The sequence below is a fragment of the Triturus cristatus genome, chromosome 4_1 (assembly GCF_964204655.1).
Source record: "Triturus cristatus chromosome 4_1, aTriCri1.1, whole genome shotgun sequence".
Taxonomy (NCBI): Eukaryota; Metazoa; Chordata; class Amphibia; order Caudata; family Salamandridae; genus Triturus; species Triturus cristatus.
This window is the reverse complement of record NC_140585.1, coordinates 233,075,911-233,092,262: the sequence shown is the minus strand read 5'-3', so window position 1 is coordinate 233,092,262 and position 16,352 is coordinate 233,075,911. Positions and strand designations below refer to the sequence as shown.

The 16,352-nt window shown below is 43.4% G+C and overlaps 1 protein-coding gene across 1 annotated transcript in view; it reads right to left on the bottom strand.

The window, feature by feature from the left end:
* Positions 1 to 1,145: 1,145 nt before the first annotated feature.
* LOC146854174 (aldo-keto reductase family 1 member B1-like) overlaps positions 1,146 to 16,352 on the bottom strand; it is a 280,183-nt gene continuing 264,976 nt past the window's right edge. Inside the window, exon 10 of the mRNA XM_085651946.1 lies at positions 1,146 to 1,424. Coding sequence (XP_085508072.1) covers positions 1,382 to 1,424 — 43 coding nt within the window. The 3' untranslated portion in view covers positions 1,146 to 1,381. The remainder of the gene's footprint in view (positions 1,425 to 16,352) is intronic.

Genomic DNA, 16,352 nt, shown 5'->3' with positions numbered 1-16,352 from the left:
TTTCGGGCGAAAAGCGGCGATAATTTTATCGCCTAATTAGCAAGGTCACGCTATCACGTGAAACCTTGCTTTAGCGCCTGGATTCTTAACGCCTAGCTTTGCATCTCTAATGAGATGCAAAGTGGGCGTTCCTGACCTGACATGACTGGAGAAATGTCACTAAGCGACATTTCTCCTATCATCAAGCCCCACGCTATGAAGCATAGCGGCAAGAAATGTAGCGATAACCCCTGTTATCACTACTTTCCTTACGCCTGCTTCAGGATTGACTTAGCCACGATATCCTATGGAAGGTGGATATCATGGCTAAGTTTGTGAGCCCTATCATCAAGCTAACTCCAAACTTCGTGAGATTATCGTTGGGTTTCCAGCGATAATCTCACGTTTGGCAGTTAGCGCTAGGATTCTTATCGCTTTTGAGACAAGCGTTGCTAATAGCACGCTATCTCAGCGATAAAAATCCACGTTAGCCGGCGATAATTATCCTAGCGCTAAGTGCGCTTAGCGATAATTATCGCCGGTTGTTGCTGATATGCCCCTTGGTTTTCAATGAATGGTTAAGAAAGATCCCAATGTCAATTAAATTGCTGCATGTTTCCCATTATTAGTACACCACCGTTCATGATATAGATACATAGCTTCATGCTGATTCGGCTGTGGGATGAAGAGCGTAACTCAGGATGTGTGCACCAATTTATTTTCAATACTTGTTCCCTTTGGAGGATTCAATGTTTCCAAGTTATGTTAGAATTACCAAATACTTATCACAATACAGCAATGAGGTGCAAATAACTTGTGAGGACCCAACTGCAGTGAAAGACAACACCTTCCTAAGTGTCCTGGAGACCAGCAGGGCCGCGTGTACAAGGTGGTATTGTGCAAAGGATACTGCACACCATGGGAACCATTGCTGCAGTCCCATTTTGCAATATTAGCACTTGACATTCATTGGATTCTGTATGCATAAGCATGAAGTTAGAGCTAATGCCGGTGACATTCAAGAACAACATTGCCTCCATCTTGGCCACTTATGCTACAAGGACACTATCAACTGATCATTTTCAATAATATGGGATTTGATTGTGAGGAGTGGTCGCTCTGAACTTCTTTGCTCCTCTCATCCAATGATTGTTCACTTCTTGAGAGACATTTATTAAAGGTTTTTATTCATTCACATGATCCTTTCATATCTTTGAACCCAAACATCAGTTTTCCTTAAAAAAATTAGGGTCAGATCTATTTATTTACAGCCCGATTGATAGAGCGCATAGAAAATAATGTTTAGTTTCCCCAGTCAGCTTTTAGTTTAACATATCACTTTTTCTGAAAGGCACTACATTGTCTTGCAGTGGAAAACTCAGAATCCTGTTGAGGTAGTAATTTAAAACTCTGCTGCAAAAGGGTAATCCTTCTGATTTCTGCACCTGTAAGACAAAAAGACAAAAATAACTGTTTAATGACAACTACGAAGCAACGTTTATGTGATTACGCCAACATATCCCAGGGGCATCATTTCGTGGGGCTCACATATATTTGCAGCAGTTCAATTGGATCTTGACCTTGGGATCTCCCCAGTGTCATTTATTTAGGCAGTAGGTCAAAGAAGACACAATGAACAGCCAGGTGTGGAGGCAAAAAAGAAAAGACAATGATGGAAGCTTGCCAACTCCTAGTTAGGTGGTGTGAAAATGTTTCTGGGAAAGAGGCTCTGGGCTTAAGGTAGTTCACTGTCAGAGGGGTGCTAGGAGGAGGTGCAATGTAGCTGTGCACAGGAAGCGTAGGGTGAATGATAGAAACTTACAGGGAAGAAAGGTAGAAAATGACGGGTAGGCCATTGTCAGAAAAGGAACGGAAGCAGGGGCAAGAAAAGCAATCTGCAGGAGGGAAGTAAGTCCGTAAAAAACAAACACTTGTAATGCAAAAAGGCTTGGCCTATAACTGCAAATGTTTCTGCAGTCACCGATGAGTTTAGGCACAACTCATCCTACATGGACTCTGTCACTCATCCACATACTTATGCATCCCATAATCCACCAACTAACTGTTTCTAACTATCGATGGTATATATGTAACTGCCCTTAACATGCTTTTTCATTATAAATAAGTCAGCACTACAGCCTTGGTGTAAATTTAAATACTAAACAGGTCAAACCTACAGAATCTGACATAACTTTTTCCAATGAACCAATGAGGCCTATGGCCTTTAACGTGGGCATATCACCACACATACTGCATCGAGCACAATCTTTTGTAACTAGGCAACCATCAGGCATATAGCAATGACATTACAAGTATGTACAAGTCTGCAGTTGGCAAACAGTATACACCCCTACTAACACAGTCCAACAAAGATTCTCACCATCCAAATCTACCATCAGGCCCATTGGCTTTAACATACACTCTTTTCCACGTCCGGGAGGTGCCTGATGCCTGTACACGCCTTGTGGCAATGCTCCTCATCTTTCCCCAGGGGCGGCTTTAGGGCGGTGCGACCGGTGCCACTGCACCGGGTACTGGCTTCCTGGGGGCGTCGTGTTTGAAAGTTCATTAAGCTTTTGAGGCACCTGATGCAGCGTTTCTTTCCTCCGGCAATTCCCAGGCCTCACAAAAATGTCAAGATAATTCGTGTGATTAATTATCGTCCTGGAGAGAGATCAGCATTTTGAATAGTTGAGGTTTTGACTTAGGTGAAGTTAGTGCAGAGGGTTAATGTGCCTGCTGCAAAGAACGTGTACCAAGTAGATTAGAGTGCGTATGATGTAAACAGATCAGCAGGTTACTGCTTTCAAAAGAGACATCCTTTTGTTACTTACAATTTATAATTTGAAGTCCTAATATTCAACAGTGAGCTATTAACTTTCATCAGAGAACTGCATACACAACGCAAAGTATACATTAGAACATTGATTAATGTTGCGTAAAGGGTTAATTTGACTAGAAATCGATTCTTATTATTAAAGAAAACTCCCAACTATGCGGTTTCATTTTCGACTCGGCGTTTGTGCTTGTCCACACCAAGCACTCTTAAACTATACGGCCTGCCAGTATGGATGACATGTGACTCCTACACTTTTAGTCCTTTGGCTTATGTAACATTTCCTATACTCTGATTTACACATGTATGATTGATTGTCTCTGTGTAATGTACGTGTGATGCAAAGTGCTCGGACACCCTACACTGGTATGCGTGGCGCTATATAACTCATTCAATGCATCTGAGAGAGTGTGGTTATGGAGACGTGGTCACTGTTAAAGGGTGTGAGTAAGAGAATCCGTGGTGGAGGTGGTCATTGGGGGGCGCCAACAAAGATTGTCGCACAGGGCGCCACCAGCACTAAAGCCGGCCCTGTCTTTGCCAGGCGCAGAGTGGCAATACATTGGGGCGCAGACTGGCGCAGACGCTCAAACAATGGCTCGCTGTCGCGGCATACTGTCAGACGCATGAGCTAGTAGACCACATGATATCTGGGGACCCCTGGCGACACATCTACATAGCCTAGCAGACGACACCTCTGACCATGAAGCCCCCGTAAATGATTCAGAGCCTGCCTTGTGGACAGAAGCCTAGAGCTAGAGACATAGGGGTAACCCACATATATATGTATCATGGTGTTCCTATTTGCCTTTAGTTTTTCATTGCCTCTATCATATGTACCACGTTTCATTCTGCTGTATATCCCACTATTCCTTACACCCTGCCACATTGCCAATGTACTATGCGTATGCCCTAACCTGTACGTAGTGGATTGACGACAAGGCTGAAATGTATGTATACTTATGCTTTGTTGAAGCCTCAATAAAATAAAAATTCACTCTTTTCACACACAAATATGTCATGTCTACTGCCTTTATACAATTTTTATAATAAACAGATCACTGGCATGACATAACGTTTCCCAATGAACCAATAAGGCCTATATCATTTAGGACTGGATTGCCATTTTAGCCAACAATGGCCTGGTGTATTTTGGATAAACTCTACAACTAGGCAATCCAATCATAAAACCTAAAGTCACACAATTAAAAACTACGCACAAAATCACAGTTGACAAAATAGTATACAATCACGCGCAAGGGGGCGCAGCAAGGTTTAGCACTGTACACATGTTCTGACCCAGGGTTTGTTGGAAAAAGTAATAACATCCTTATCTCATAATGTCCTTACCTTACCAGGAGGCTTTAATCCAGCGTAATAACAATCTGCTCAAAAATGACTACGGACTTTAACATTTGCTTTTTACAACAAATAAGTCAAGCCTAAAGCTTTTGTCATATAGTTTCATAATAAACATATAAAGTCTATGCCATCTGATAATATTTTCCAATGACCCAATGAGGCCTACACTCTATTAGTAGCTTGTACACATCATCAACTCAGGCCTACTGTATTGCGCAAAACCTTTGTGCAGAATTAAGACACAAATCATTCATTAGCAGTAAGGACCACAAGGGCGAACAGCAATGAGTGAAGAACAAGAGCCGCTTCATTTCCAAAGGTCTCCAGCTGTTTGCAAATCACACTTTCAACTGGTGCGCAGACCAGCAGACTTGTGCAATCTGCGCACAACTGTGGAGTATTGCATGTTTGACCACATAGCCATGGGCTGATGGCTAGTTTCAGTGGAGAACGGGAAACACTGAAGGATACTGACTGCCCAGGGAAAAGCAGGAGGTAAAATACTAAAGCAGAGGGGGACCAGTGAAGAGACAACCTCCAGTTTACTCAATCGACTGCCCTTTGGTCCAAGGGATGTGAACTATCTGATCAGTCCTTTGAGCTGGGGAAGTAAGCTGGTGCTCACACTGAGACCATGAACAACCTGCAACTCTGAGAATAATGTATAAAACATTGGTATGAGTGGAGCCTCTCACATGTCCACACATAAAGAATGTGACAACCTGACCACTTGGTGGTTCTGGGGAAAACACTGAGGGGCATATTATTAAGTGCCATATCGCCGTTTTTTTGGCTTTAAAATAAAAAAAGCGGCAAGATAATCATCGCACTATTAACAAGCTCACGCTAACTCTTGTTAGTACTTGTTTTCGCGCGATGGCTGCAGTTTTTTTATCGCCCTGCATGCCATTACTCATGACATGCAAAGTAGGCATTCCTGAGTAAAACAGCATGGGAGAACTCGCTAACACGGCTTTGCGATATTATCAAGCCGGCAGCGGACCCGCGAAGCGAGAAAAATAATCGCGCTAAGCCCCCTTTATCGCAGGAATTTAACTCCTGCTATAAAGTTGACTTAGCGATCTTAATAATGGGAGGTGGATTGCAAGGCTAAGGCCACAGGGGCGTATCAGCGAGGTTTTCATTATCGCTCAAAATATATCGCAGCATTTCCCGCGTTTTGCTGCTATCGCTGGATTTCTTATCGCCTTTGAGATAAGCGTTGATAATACCACGCTAACTCGGCGATGAAATCCAGCGCTAGCCGGCGATAGAAATAAACGTGCTAAGCGCGCTCTGCGATATTTATCGCAGTTTGTTGATAATATGCCCCTCAAAGAGCAAAAGAGACCCACGTAATGAAAAGCAACAAAGATGCCCTTTGGAGGATTATTTCTATTCCAGGCCACGGTCCCAGGATAGTGCAATGGGAAGTAGCTGTGGTGACCAGGCAAGCACTGTTAAAAGTGAGAGATGGGAGCTCAAAGAGTAGTGATGGCATCCGTCGACCTAATCCACATGAATATTTATTGGATCAAATCCATCCTGACGTCAGTTCAGGCAAAACTATTGATTTTCCCAAGAGTTATAGCAGTTGAGATCAGGCTACAGAAAGTAGCGGCTAAAGGGATAATTTGGATATTTTTGTGATCCAGCAGAGTGCAGTGATTAACACATCCTGTTAAATGTGCAACAAAATCAAAAGTATACCTTTAGGACAGACTCAAAAGGGTGTGAAATGTTCAGGGAGCTCAAAATCTAAGACTGATTTTTTGGCCTGTGCCATGGAAAACCGAGGGCCTCATTTATGAAAAGTGATGCATCGCTGCGAGAAAACAGCGATACGTCACTTTTCATTGCACCCTCCTATGACGCATCATGTCGCAAGGAGTTACAGATACGTCAATATTTCTGACGTATCTGTAGGCGGAAAAATGACGCATTGGTGGCGTGTATCACAAAAGTGATGCAACTCCAGCAATCGGTCAGCACAAAGAGGCAAGTCCCATGTAAATATTGCCTGCGTCAGTCTACATCTGCCATGAGGCAGGCGTAAGATATTGACGCATTTGTGTCCTAGAAGTGGCGCAGTGAAATCTTACAGATTTCACTGCGTCACTTCTTCGACCCTTTCTTGCGTTGGAATGCCCCCCTTGCATACATTATACCTGGCGCAGGTATGATGTGGCGCAGGGTGTTACAAAGTGACGCATCTACATAGATGCGTCCCTTTGTAATTATGATCTAAAATGAGGCATTTGTTACGCTGCTGGTGCGTCACAAAAGGTGACGCACCGGCGGCGCAAAAGTGATGCAAGGGGCCATAAATAAGCCCCTGAGGACTAAAAGGGCCTGTTTGGAGACCTTATTTACCCTAAGAAATGAATCTGCCTTCAGAGAAATTAACAACTAAATTGAACGGTGCACCTCCTACCTTCCAGGGCCCAAAGAAACGGGGCAAAAACCTGTGCACCAACATAGGTTTTCTTTTAGATGAGAAAGCATGAGATTGTGTTAGACCTGGCATCCTTGGTCTTTTTGCGTCTACTTACTGTATTTTTGATGGTGTGCTAATTTTTATTTTTTCCTGGGTTAGGTACTCTGGGAACATTACCACTGCTGACCAGTGCTAAAGTGCAAGTGCCCCCTGTGTAAATTGTGATTCTGATTGATTATCCACATTTGATTTACTGGTAAATCCTGAGTAAAGTGCACTTTGTGTGCCCAGGGCATGATATTCAAATGCTACTAGTGGGCCTACAGCACTGGTTGTGCCACCTACATGAGTAGTCCTGTAAACTTATCTCAGACCTGCTACTTTAGTGTCGGTGAGTGCAGTTTTGACCTGCCATGTCGAACTGGCAAGTGAACCCACTTGCCAGGCCCTAACCTTCCCTTTTCCTACATGTAAGACACCCCTAAGGTAGGCCCAAAGTACCCCATGGGCAGGGTGCAGTGTGTGTGAAAGGTAGGACATGTACTGGTTAAGGGTGGATGGACCCATCGCGGATTTCAGCGGAGTTCCATAAAAACTCAGTGAAATTTCGTGAAGTTCCTTGAGCGGGTAGATCCACTCACCTGTCATCCACCCCTATAGTAACACTCAGTTTGGACTGGGCTGAGGGTTAAGGATTTATTGTACAGGCGCACTGCCTACAAGGAGCCGGGAGGATGTGAGAGCAGCTGTATTGCACAACCCCACTGACTTGTGTCTCATATTTACTCCGAAAACTCTCAGCGATCTTTACTTCTCACAGAGAAATTGCACACACTGCATTTGTACTTCTTAAAACTGTCTGACAGCACATATAAAGAACTAAGAATTCTCTCCTGGCCTGAGAGGGCACCAAACAACATCCATAGCGTGCGTGTGCATGGCTCACCTGGCACAGGAATCAAATGTCCTGAATGTACCTGCTGTAGTGCTGCACCCCAGGCTGGTCCAAGAAGTCTGTGAAGTAGCGCGAGAGCTCGGCATACTGGCGCTAGTCACAGCAACCGAAACCGGAGTACATGGAACAACAAAATGACAAGGATATGAGGGCTGGAAAGGGGGCGTGTATTCCAGGCACTGGGGTTGGCCACTGCCAGAGTTCACTGGGCCCAGCAGGAGCAGAGCCTGCATTCCACTGAGGGCACCGCTCAGGCTGCATGGCATCATCAAACTCCCCGAAGCCTGTCATCCTCGACTGTGATCCGGACCCAGAAATACCTAAAGCCAGGCTGCGCGGCTTCCTTCACGGACCGTGTCTTACTTACACTACCTATTCAGGCGGATGCCTCATCACAAAGCGCGTGTAGACTCCACAACCAATCAGGATACCTGTATTCAGTATGACGCATTGGCTGACGTGACCCGGTGCTCCAATCCTAGGTCACCTTGCAATTAGCAGTACCTCCCACTCAGAGACGGCTTACAGACGGATCACAGAATTTGTTTAGTTGTCAGTACGGCTGTTAAGTTTCCCGAAAGTGCTTAATTACCGTCCAATGGCATCCATTGAGTTCTCTGAGTATTGGTGAGTGCCAGAAAACTCAGCTAAGCAGAGTGCGGAGAGATAAAAAGTTGATGAACTCCGCCAGCGGAGCAGAGATCAGCGCCCAGGGTAAGTACTGGTGCGTTTTACATGTCGTGTTAGTGAAATACTGCCAATTTAGTTTTTCACTATTGCAAGGCCTGTCTCTTTCACATGTTATCATTAGAGCTGCCTTGTAACATTTCATGAGTGTAACTTTTAATTGAGAAGAGATAGAGATTAAGAGTTTGGGCTCCCTGAGCTCAGAATTAAAAAATACGTCTTTTAGTGAGGTAGGGTTTTAAATCGTGTGTTGGAAAATGCCGCTTTAAGAAAGGAAAAGACACACAATTGATGGGCGGAATGCAGAACAAATCAAAACATTCAACCCCAGTGAAGAGATCTGTGTTAAATCCATCATTCTTTTTCTCACCATGCCACCCCGGTTTAGACCTGGCCATATGCAAATCAGTAAATCAGTGTTGACCCTGTGCCTCATGGGAACAGTCCAGCCTGAACTGCCAAGCCAGGTCATCTCTGGACCGGAAACAAGCATCCTAGGACAGTTTTCGGGGTTTCACCCCTCATCAGCCAGGATAGCTTGAATCCAGTGGCACAGTGAGCCCGGGACCCACGTCTGGGCACACCCAGCACACTTGGGCCGAGAAAGGAAAAGACACACAATTGATGGACAAAATTCAGAACAAATCAAAACATACACCCCCAGTCAAGAGATCTGGGTTAAATCCATCATTCTTTTGCTCACTATGCCACCCGAGTTTAGACCTGGCCATATGCAAATCAGTCTTGACACTGTGCCTCATGGGAACAGTACAGCCCAAACTGCCAAGTCAGGTCCTCCCTGGACCGGAAACAAGCATCCTAGGACCGGTTTCGATATATATGTCATTGTTCTGCATTCTGTCCATCAATTGTTCTTTTTGCACTTTTAGAAAGTGAGCATTTTCTTGTTTAACCATCCTGTGCCTCTGCCTGCCTGTGGAATCAACATCTGGTTTAGACTGACGGGGATCTGTTTGTGCATTCACTCTAGACAGTCTTCCTGAGCTAGAGTTGTCACTGACACCTGAATAGGGCTGTGGCTGTCCTCTCACAATGCTGTCTCAACCTCCCTGGAGTGTGTCTGGAGCCATGGCAGGGCAAGGCAGGAACCTGTAAACTCCAAAGATTTATCTTTGAAGTATGCTTACTTCAAAGGCCAAAAGGGTATAAGTATTGGACCTAACACCCATGACAGATAGAACACTAGGAGACTCTGCCAAGGAGAAGAGCTGAAGAGCTGTGAGGAGGAGTACTGCCTCTTTACTGTGTGTTGCTTTGCTGGGTTGGCCTGCAGTTGCTGCTTCTGCTTTGGAGAGTAAAAGGACTGGACTTTGCTTTGTATCCTGCTTGTGAAGTTTCTCCAAGAGTTTGTGTGAGCTTGCCTCCTGTTAAGAGGTGTCAGGGCTATCAAAGACTTCATCTGCAGTATCCCTGAACTCCACTGCTTGGAACTCTGACCTGCCTTGTGGTGCCAATTCCAGTTCTGGGCCTTTGTAGGTTGTTTTTCTGATTGAAACCATCAAAGTTGATGCATTGCCCTTTCTGCACCTGTTTTTCAGACGCAGCACAGCCATGCAGGAAAGTTTTCACACACTGCCACTGTGCGGCCGAAGATATCAACACATCGCCTGCTTGCAGCCGTATAAACAGCTTCAGCCTCAGTTCAGTGCACCATGTCTCCAAAGTCCGAGACCACCGCACTGACTCAGACACTGGCCCTGTTGTGTGGCTGAAAGAATTGATGCATCATTGGACCACGGCTGAAGAAATCAACACATCGCCTGTTCCGACTCGTCGCATCAACCTCTAGCATGTCCAGATTTCTATGCATCACACCTGTGTGCTAAATTTTCTACTGCATCCCCTGTAGACCACGCCTCGCTTCCCCTTAAAGTCCAGATTGAATGCAACCCTTCTCCTGCGTGCAGCAGAACTGACACACCGCCTCCCCAGGGACTCAGGAACTGACACATTGCTGTGTTTTCCAATGCTTTCCTCCTCTGAGGCTGTTTTTCTTTGTGGATTTTGATGCATCTAAAGATACTTTGTCTAAAATCACTGCAGCTATAGAGTTCTAGAGACAGATTTGCTAAAACCTTTTAAAAAGTGATCTATTGAGTTGGTTGTGTTGGATTTTTAGTGTTTTGGTCTTGTTTGTTCTATGTAAATATACTTTAATTCTCAATACTGGTATGGTGACCTTTTGTAGTGTTTTCACTGTGTGTGTTATGTAAAAATACTTTACACATTGCCTCTGAGATAGGCCTGACTTGACTGTTCGTGCCAAGCTACCAGTGGGGTGAGCAGGGGTTATCTTGGCTGTGTAATCCCCTTATCCTGACTAGAAGGAAGGACCCCTACTTGGACTGGGTGCATACCACTGCCAATGGGAGACCCCCATTTCTGTCAGATTGTATACAGAAATACAGATCCCAAACAAATATATAAGAATGCTTGGTGGTGTGGAGGAGAAGACCTAGCTATTTGTGAATATGAAACATATTTGAAAACTCTCCACAGTCTTTTGGAATGACCACGCTATGTCTAAAAATGACTCTGGATACTCACTATGTACTGTAAAACGTTTTGTTATAGTTTGGTTTCTTTCTGATTCTGAAGTCCCCATCTATCCTCCCTTTGACAGAGCCCTCTTGTTAGGAGTTCCTGTATGCACTACCTTATTTATATCGCTGTCATTTGGTGACATCTGAGTAAACATAGTCTGGAAGTTGTATCAAAGTTGCAAGTTGACCATGTAGGTATATTCCCTTTTATTTCCCCCCTGTGCTTGTGAAATCAATTATTTTTTATATAAATCTTTAAAGGGGCCTACATCATTCCTTCACTTTTCATTCAGTTGTGTGCTTGCCACTTACATTCCCCCCGTTTCTATTGATTAAAGCATACCATTTCCTTGTGTTCTTTGTGAGTTCTTCTTATCAGTGTCCCATGACTGAAATGCTCCTTTTCATCCGCTTCAAACTTTTTTGTTATTTTAATTATGAGCAAGCATGACATCTGCACTCTCACACCCTTCTCACTCTCTGCTCTGTGACTGCTGTGTCCTGAGATAACCTACAACATGCAAGGGCAATCAAAGGCCAGTGGAACCATCAAGTAATCCTATACGGGGCAATAGGGTGTTTACATGTGGATTTAAAAGCTGGGAGATACAAGTTAGAGGCTTTTTGGTTACCTTGTGACAAATGCACAGAACAGACAGCATTGGTGAAGTAACCAAAGCTGCAGCTCTAACACGATGGAGAGTGCAGAATGCCTTTAGCTTTAAAAAAGAATTTGCAAAAGCCTTCTCACTATTCAGTACCTTATCTACCCATAAACTAAACTCTCTGCCGAATCGGTCTTGAAGACTGAATGAAATTGCTTTACAAATCAATACTATTTCGCTAAATGCAGCAGCCATGCTTAACTGTTGGTGTAACAATGAAAGGGCCATTGAAGCAAAGATTCATACGAAACTGTTTGAATTGTATCCAATTGTTTCCCTTTTATATAGTGAGTTTTTGTTTGTGATAAGGACGTTGGGGAAAAGGTAATTAAAGCAGCACTTTTTTGGAATCATACATTTTTTAGACTAATTTTTTGGAAGAGTGTCCCAAAATAAAGGTATACTTCTATCTGTTTGTACATACTCTCACGTATGTAATAGAAAAATATATGCATAACATTCATTTCAAGATGTTCACATTGATAAATAAAGGGGGTGGAAGGGGGTGAACCATTGGTAAACTGCTTACTCTGAGCTTATTAAACAACAAAATGCAATGGCAAACAACTTCCCGTGTCACGTGAAACGAGGAAGTGCAGACCAAGAGAACAGGATGACACCACTAGAATTTTGTAAATATGTTTAATCTAAAATGATTAGAAAGTGATACAATTCAGAATTTTATATTGCATCAAAAAGGACATGAGTATTAAATTAGTAATCATAAATTATTAACAATTATGGAATGAAACAATCTTACTCTATCATGTAAATCTTACCTGTCCCTAAATAATGTGTTTAAAGTCTTGTTATGTTGCTGGGATTCGCCTCAGAAACAGAACTATGCCTGGGACCATAGAACATCAGTATTTAGGGACTGAATTACCATACCATATCAGTTCCTTTGGGCCCAAATCCGACAAGCTAAAGTGCCTCACTTGCCCTCCTAACATTTCCAGAGAGACAAGCAATTTGGCACCCCAGAGCACAACACTCTAGACCCTCTCAGGGATCATGGTAGCGGGTCATCATCTTTGATTCTCTCACTCATGCATGTCCACAATAAATTAAAAAAGAGGCACAAAGAATATTTTTGGAAACTATTGTGCTCTATTATGGAGCAACCGTGCTGCAATTAGAAAGTATATGCAGGTCAACAATGTGATTGTTCACTAGTGAAAACAAAGTGATATACTATAGATCAGTGGGATTAGTGGTAAACCCCATACATGGCATACATAGGTAGTTGTTCTACATCTCAGCTAGTGCAGCTCTCGCTTCTTCGGGTCCTTGGCTTGTAAGTCTTCGATTTGTGTGTTTTCAAAATGACAAGGGATTTGATTTTAACATTTATATTGCGCACAAATGCCCTAGGGAGTCTAGGCGCTTATACCAGCAAGATCAGTAAGGTGCCGAGGGTGTAAGATCTAGTTAATTGGCAAAAAGCCATGTTTTTAATGGTTTCCTAAACTCTAACAGAGTAGGGCTGTTCTTTGTGCTGGCTGGAAGCGAGTTCCATGTTTTGACTGTCCCTAACAGAAAACTTCTTCCTCCACATCAGGTTCTCTTGATCTGGAGGGTTTGTAAGAGTTTATTGTGTGCGGATCTTAGATTTCTGGAAGGCACATACCAAATCAGGTGTCTCTTCAGAAATTGGGGACCAGCGCCGTGTAGGATCTTAAACGCTAGGCATTGGGATTTTAACTTGATCCTCTTGTCCACTGGGAGCCAATGCAGAGTTCTGAGACAGTGGAAAACTGGCTGGGACCTGGGGATATCCAGCAGTAGTCGGGCTTCCACATTTTGGAGGCGCTGCAGCTTCTGCAGAAACTGTGTTTGAATACCCATGAACAGGGCATTGCCATAATCTAGTCTGGACCGGGCTGTTGCTGTTACAAGTGTTTTCAGGGAGTTGGGCAGGATAAATGGGCAGATTTTCCAGATCATTTTTAGGTTTAAAAAACATAGAAGAGGTGAGTGTATTGTTCTGGTTCTTAAAAGTCAGTTTGTCATTGAAGATGAAACCTACGTTTTTCACCTTCTGCACTCGAATGGGAAAGTCCAGGATTGTATGATAAAACTTGTGTGTTCGAAAACGGAATCTGGATTTCTCTATTATGTCTGGGTGCTATTGTCCTGACTAAGGACGCCAGCATGTGCATACGGGTTGCTCGGGTTCCACTTTGCACGACATGACGTATGATTCCATCTTCCTGCTCTTTTTTCAACAGTGTAACTAAAGAAGGCATACAGTTATACCGACATGGCTTCAGCAGAAGAAGATGACACTATGGACCAGTTAATGGATAAATTCAAAGCTCCGAAATACGAAGGAGGGTTCAAAGAGGTAACATGGGAAGATGTCTGATGTATTATGTTTTACTGGGTATTCACATCTGATTGAAGGTGTGCTGATTGGCATAACTGCAAGCCAATAAGGTGGTTTATGGGCAACTAGGCAACATATTACTTTATGGGTCTCCTGTTTCTCCTGTTTTTGCTTTATTTAGTTATGTGAGCTTGTTTATGTTTTAGTCGAAGGCAGGCATGTTTATAGATTTTGTCAGTGTTTAGGTGCGACCCTGAACCACATGTATATACTCTTGTCAGGGTGCATGCCTTACTTCACAGCAGCATCCAAAGTATTGCATCATGTGGTTAATATGAGTGAGAAGGAATATTCTGTTCACACTCTGTCGATTTGTGGCATTTCCTCGCTCAGTGTGAAATCTCTTATCCTTCTGGATTTAGCCTGTGTTTGGTCATCACTCAGTAGCTCTTCCCGGACTGACGTGCTGTGCGGTATTTCATAGAGAACAGTGTACTAGTCGTAAGAGCTTGACCAGGCTGGCATAGCATCATAATAGCAACCTGAGGGGCAGCACACATCGCATTTTACCTCCTGCTGGCCACGGGGCATTTCCATCTATTGCCATTCCGAGCTTCCAGGTTTATTTATTTAAGCATGTGTCTACGATGGTGGACAGCTATTGTCAGTGGATGCTCTGGCATGTATAATAAGTGTGGGTTGGTGTCATGCACAAGGCAGGCAATGACTGGCATGTCTCTGCTTTGCCGTACTTGCCACTCTGCTGCTCACATGTGAGTGCTGAGAGGTGACATGTCCAGGTTACAGGACAGGACAGCTGAAAGTGTGTAATATCAATTGATCGTGGATTACCTATCTGAACCAAGCCGAGCCTGCCACTGTGCCATGTACCAGTGCAAAGCGAGGCGCATCTGCCTTTGCCTTGAATGAAGAACTGCTTGGCACCACACACTTTACCTCAGATGGCATGACCTGCCCAGGACCGGACTGAGAATTAAAAGCAGCACCAAAACAAATTTCATAACATTCTCACATTGGCGAAATCTATTGGCTTTGCCAATGTAAATTTGAATTGCAACGAAAACGTTTAACAAAAAAAACACAAAAAGAGGGCTTGAATTACAGGCTCTGCTCAGGAGGTAGGTAACTGAGAGGAAAGATTGCCTCTATATAAAGATAGGTTCTTCAGATATTGGTATTTTTCATGAATTCTCAACGTTTGAAAATCAAGAGCTACTCATCAGACAAAAGAAAATAGTTCAAGCATCCACACTATAAAAGATTTACTACTGGGGAATTCAGGTTGTCCGTGTGAGATTTTCAAAGCGAACCGTGAAACCGTTGCGGCATGCATGCACTTTTATGTGTATATTATATAAATGCCAATAATTCCTGAGCGGGTATGGTTAGGTCATAGTTTCCACAGAAAAACTGAAAATGTATTCTTTATTTTCGTAATTACTTTGGCACAGTTCATCAAATCTGTAGGTGCGTTTCCCCTAACAAAAGTCATAACATTTGCATTTGACTTGGCTAGTTTTGTGCAGCTCTGCCACGCAGCAACCAAAAATAGGGGCGTACGGGAGGAGTAAAAAAAGTGACTTTGAATTATTTTCTCTACGATACAGAAAAAGAAAGCCAAATGGAACTATAACAACACTGCCATGAAGACAGAACTCAAACTAAAGTGTTACTTAATTTGAGCCAGTGGTTGCCAGTAGGCCCCACTGGCTCTCATTTTTGGGGACCGGCACTAATTATTGCTCATCAGACATTTACAGAGGGATAAACACACAAAGGGAAAGAAGGAGAAAGTTAGGAAAACCACCACAAAGGGAGAAATCTGCAAGAGTGAGAAAAGGGTGTAGCTAGTGTCAGGTAGTTGATTATAGAGGCATGAGGTGGATTTAAGGCCTTGGTATTGGATGTGCCATCGTTTAACTTCACAGGCACAGGCTTCTGAGCAAATCTTTGACACCGGTACACTTTCTTTTACAAATTAACGGGCTAAATTTATCAACATATAATGCAGCGCAGTACTGCACAGGAAGTCACCTTGGTGTGCTGTGCTGCACTGTGTAACAGGGAAAGGGCAAGAATGTGCAGTATTTTTCATACTGCGGTGCATTCCTGCCTTTTCTTTGTGCGGGTGCACATTGTGCTGCTTAGCGCCAATGCCGGCACCATACTGCGAGGGTGCCTTCTGTTGCAGGGATTATTCAGAGCCACAGAAGTATGCTAGGGATCACAGAACCTTAGTAGGCAGGAGCTGAGTCATCCTACCATCTGAACATCCATGAGCCAGGAACCGACTAGGGATGTATGACGTTACAACGCATGCTTTTACAACGCATACCTTTACAACGCATTTTTTACAACGCAAACACTATTACAACGCATTATTTTACAACGAATACTGTTACAACGCCAAACTATGTAAAAAACTTAAAAGTGCTTTTACAACGAATACAATTACAACGCATACCATTACAACGCCAAAAAATATATATATTTTTTAAAAAAGTATAATAAAATCTG